A 2,793-nucleotide genomic window follows, 5' to 3' on the forward strand; every position below is an offset into this window, starting at 1 on the left:
GCTCCGTGCATCGCTGCCGTGCCAGCTCCGTGCATCGCTGCCGTGCCAGCTCCGTGCATTGCCACTGTGCCGGCTCCGTGCATTGCTGCCGTGCCGGCTCCATGCATCGCTGCCACCGCTGTGCCGGCCCCGTGCATTGCTGCTGTGCCGGCTCCATGCATCGCTGCCACCGCTGTGCCGGCCCCGTGCATTGCTGCCGTGCCAGCTCCGTGCATCGCTGCCACCGCTGTGCCGGCCCCGTGCATTGCTGCCGTGCCAGCTCTGTGCATCGCCGCCACCGTGCCGGCCCCGTGCATTGCCACCGCTGTGCTGGCCCCGTGCATTGCTGCCGTGCCGGTTCCGTGCATTGCTGCCGTGCTGGCTCCATGCAACGCCGCCGTGCCGGCTCCGTGCATCGCCGCCACCGTGCCGGCCCCGTGCATTGCCGCCGTGCCAGCTCCGTGCATCGCTGTCGCCGTACCGGCCCCGTGCATCGCCGCTGTGCTGGCTCCATGCATTGCTGCCGTGCCGGCTCCGTGCATGGCCGCTGCAGCCGTGCTGGCTCCGTGCATTGCCGCCGTGCCGGCTCCGTGCATCGCCGCCGCCTTGGGCTGCCCGCCGGCCCGGGCGGCCCGCTCGTAGGTGCGCTGGTGGTGGTTGCGGCTCCGCGCCGGCTCGGGGAAGCCGGGCGGGCGGTAGGGGCGGCCCAGGGGCTCCTTGGGCTCGTAGGCGCCGGCGGCCCAGGCGCCGCCGCTCCTCTCGGGCGGCCCGTAGTCGAGGAGGCGCGCGGGGAAGAGGGGGCCGCGGGCGAAGCCGTAGTAGCCGAAGGCCGGCAGCGCGAACCTGGAGTGAAACCCGTTCACCGAAGGCAGATTGGGCTGTGCATAGTAGGAATGGTAGGAGTAAACACTGCTGACGCTGTAGGGGTCGGAGGGCCGGCAGCTGCCCAGCACCGAGTAGCTCTCCACCACCGCGTTGCCGTTGTACTTGAAGGCGTTGTAGTGGCCCGGCGCCTCCACCTTGATGGCCGGCTGGAGGGGCTGCGGCGCCAGGCCGCCCTGCAAGGCCATACCTGCGGGCAGAGCGCGCCGTGAGCCGCCGGCAAGGCTGCCGCGCCGGCCCCCCATCCGCGTCCCCGGCCCCCCCTTTCCCGTTACCTGGGCTCTGCTGCAGCGCGGGGATGTCGAGCGCCTCCTGCTTGATCTTCTCCGGCGTGATGAGCTTCTCCTTCTGCAGCTTCTTCTTCTCGGCGGCGGCTTTCTTGGCTTCCAGCTGCCGCTGGCGGCAGGACTTGGCGGGTTCGGGCAGGCGGCGCACCTCGCGGGGGAAGGAGGTGAGCACCTGGATGGCGCCGCTGCCCACCTTGGCGTTCTGGTTCTCCTCGCTGCCGAACTCGTCCGTGCTGGACATCTTGTAGAGGGGCAGCACGTGCAGCTGCTCGTCCTCGGGGATCTTGCCCACCACGCGGTTGTCCTCCTTGGTGAGCGTGCAAACCTGGAAAGGGGGGGCAGCGCTCAGAGCTCGGCGCCCCCCAAATTCCCACGCGTCCCCCCGCCGGGATAAGGAGCGCCGCCGGAGCTCCCGGCTCGCTCGCCGCTGGCTTACCACGGTGCAGCCGTTGTAGAGGTTGTGCTGGTCCTTGTGCGCGTGGGCGCAGAAGTCCATGCACGCCGTCACCCCCGAGAAGGGCCTGCCCTCCTTCAAGCCCAGCCGGCAGTCTATCGCCACGTCCTCGTTCGTCACCTGCCAGGCCAAAGCGCCCGTCACCCCAAACTGTCCGGGAGCCGGGAGCCGGGAGCCGGCCCGGCGGGAGACCCTCTCCCGGCCGCCGCGCAGGACGAGCCGCCGGTGGTACCTGGTTTTGGTAGGCCTGCGGCGCCAACCTCTTGTAGAGCGGAGCGACCTCAGTGGCCAAGTCTTGGAAGCTTTTCCGGAGCAGTTCTTCCTGCGAAGGGGAAAGGGGAGCGGTGTGAGCCGGCCGGGGAGGAGGGCGACGCTCGCCAGCCTTCGGCCTCGAGCGCAGCCTTCCGGGCGCTCTCGGCCCCTCGGCTCCGCTCCCGCATCTCCCCGGGCTCCCACCTCTTTGGGATTGTCGCCCACCAGGCGGAACTTGCGGGGCGTCTTGCTGCGGGCGTACTTGCAGCCGTTGAAATACATGCTCCAGGAGCAGCCGAAGGAGAAGGAGGCGCCGCACGTGTTGGGGTCCTTGCCTTGGCAGGCGCAGGTCCGGCTGCGGGAGAGAAGGCGGCGCGGTGGGCAGATGGGTCGGGGCGGTGGGACGGGATGGGACGGGACGGGACGGGACGGCACTTACTCGTCGTTGAGGCCGCAGCGGCGGCTCGTGGGGTTGCCGTACTTGGTGAGGGTGTCGGTGAGCTCCTGGTAGAGCGTGTCGCCCAGCGTGCGCGGGATGCCCTCCCAGGCCAGGATGAGGATGATGATGACGGCGTTCTGGCAGTGGTGGCCGGCCCGGTGCCGTACCAAGCACAGCAGCTTCTCCTCCTGGTTGTGCCGGCGGATCACCTGCGGAGCGGGCGGCGCATGGGGCGCGCGGGAAAGCGGCCGGGAGCCCCCGGGAATTTTCTCCCCCCTTCCCCTTCCGGCCCTGGGGTTGGCCCCCGGCTTTCGGTGCYGTTTGCTCGCCGGGAGCTCCGGCGGGATGCAGCGGCTCGCGCTTGAAAGGGGCTGGAATTAGTGGGAATGAGAGGTGGCTCCAGCTCCTCCACCTGGGGCAGCTGGGATGAGGGAGGAACCTGCCCCGTGCGACCCGGAGGGGCAGAGAGGGGGAAAAGGGAGCAGAGAGGGGGAAAAGGG

At 70.2% G+C, this 2,793-nt stretch overlaps 1 protein-coding gene across 1 annotated transcript in view; it reads right to left on the minus strand.

The window, feature by feature from the left end:
• TET3 (tet methylcytosine dioxygenase 3) overlaps positions 1–2,793 on the minus strand; it is a gene marked incomplete at its 5' end in the record, with an annotated part of 15,834 nt that overhangs the window by 1,893 nt on the left and 11,148 nt on the right. The window contains 6 exon segments of the mRNA XM_026085281.1: positions 3–1,051; positions 1,137–1,473; positions 1,585–1,722; positions 1,835–1,924; positions 2,059–2,209; positions 2,294–2,569. Coding sequence (XP_025941066.1) covers positions 3–1,051; positions 1,137–1,473; positions 1,585–1,722; positions 1,835–1,924; positions 2,059–2,209; positions 2,294–2,569 — 2,041 coding nt within the window.

Source organism: Apteryx rowi, unplaced genomic scaffold (genome assembly GCF_003343035.1).
Source record: "Apteryx rowi isolate R43461 unplaced genomic scaffold, aptRow1 scaffold_662, whole genome shotgun sequence".
Lineage (NCBI taxonomy): Eukaryota > Metazoa > Chordata > Aves > Apterygiformes > Apterygidae > Apteryx > Apteryx rowi.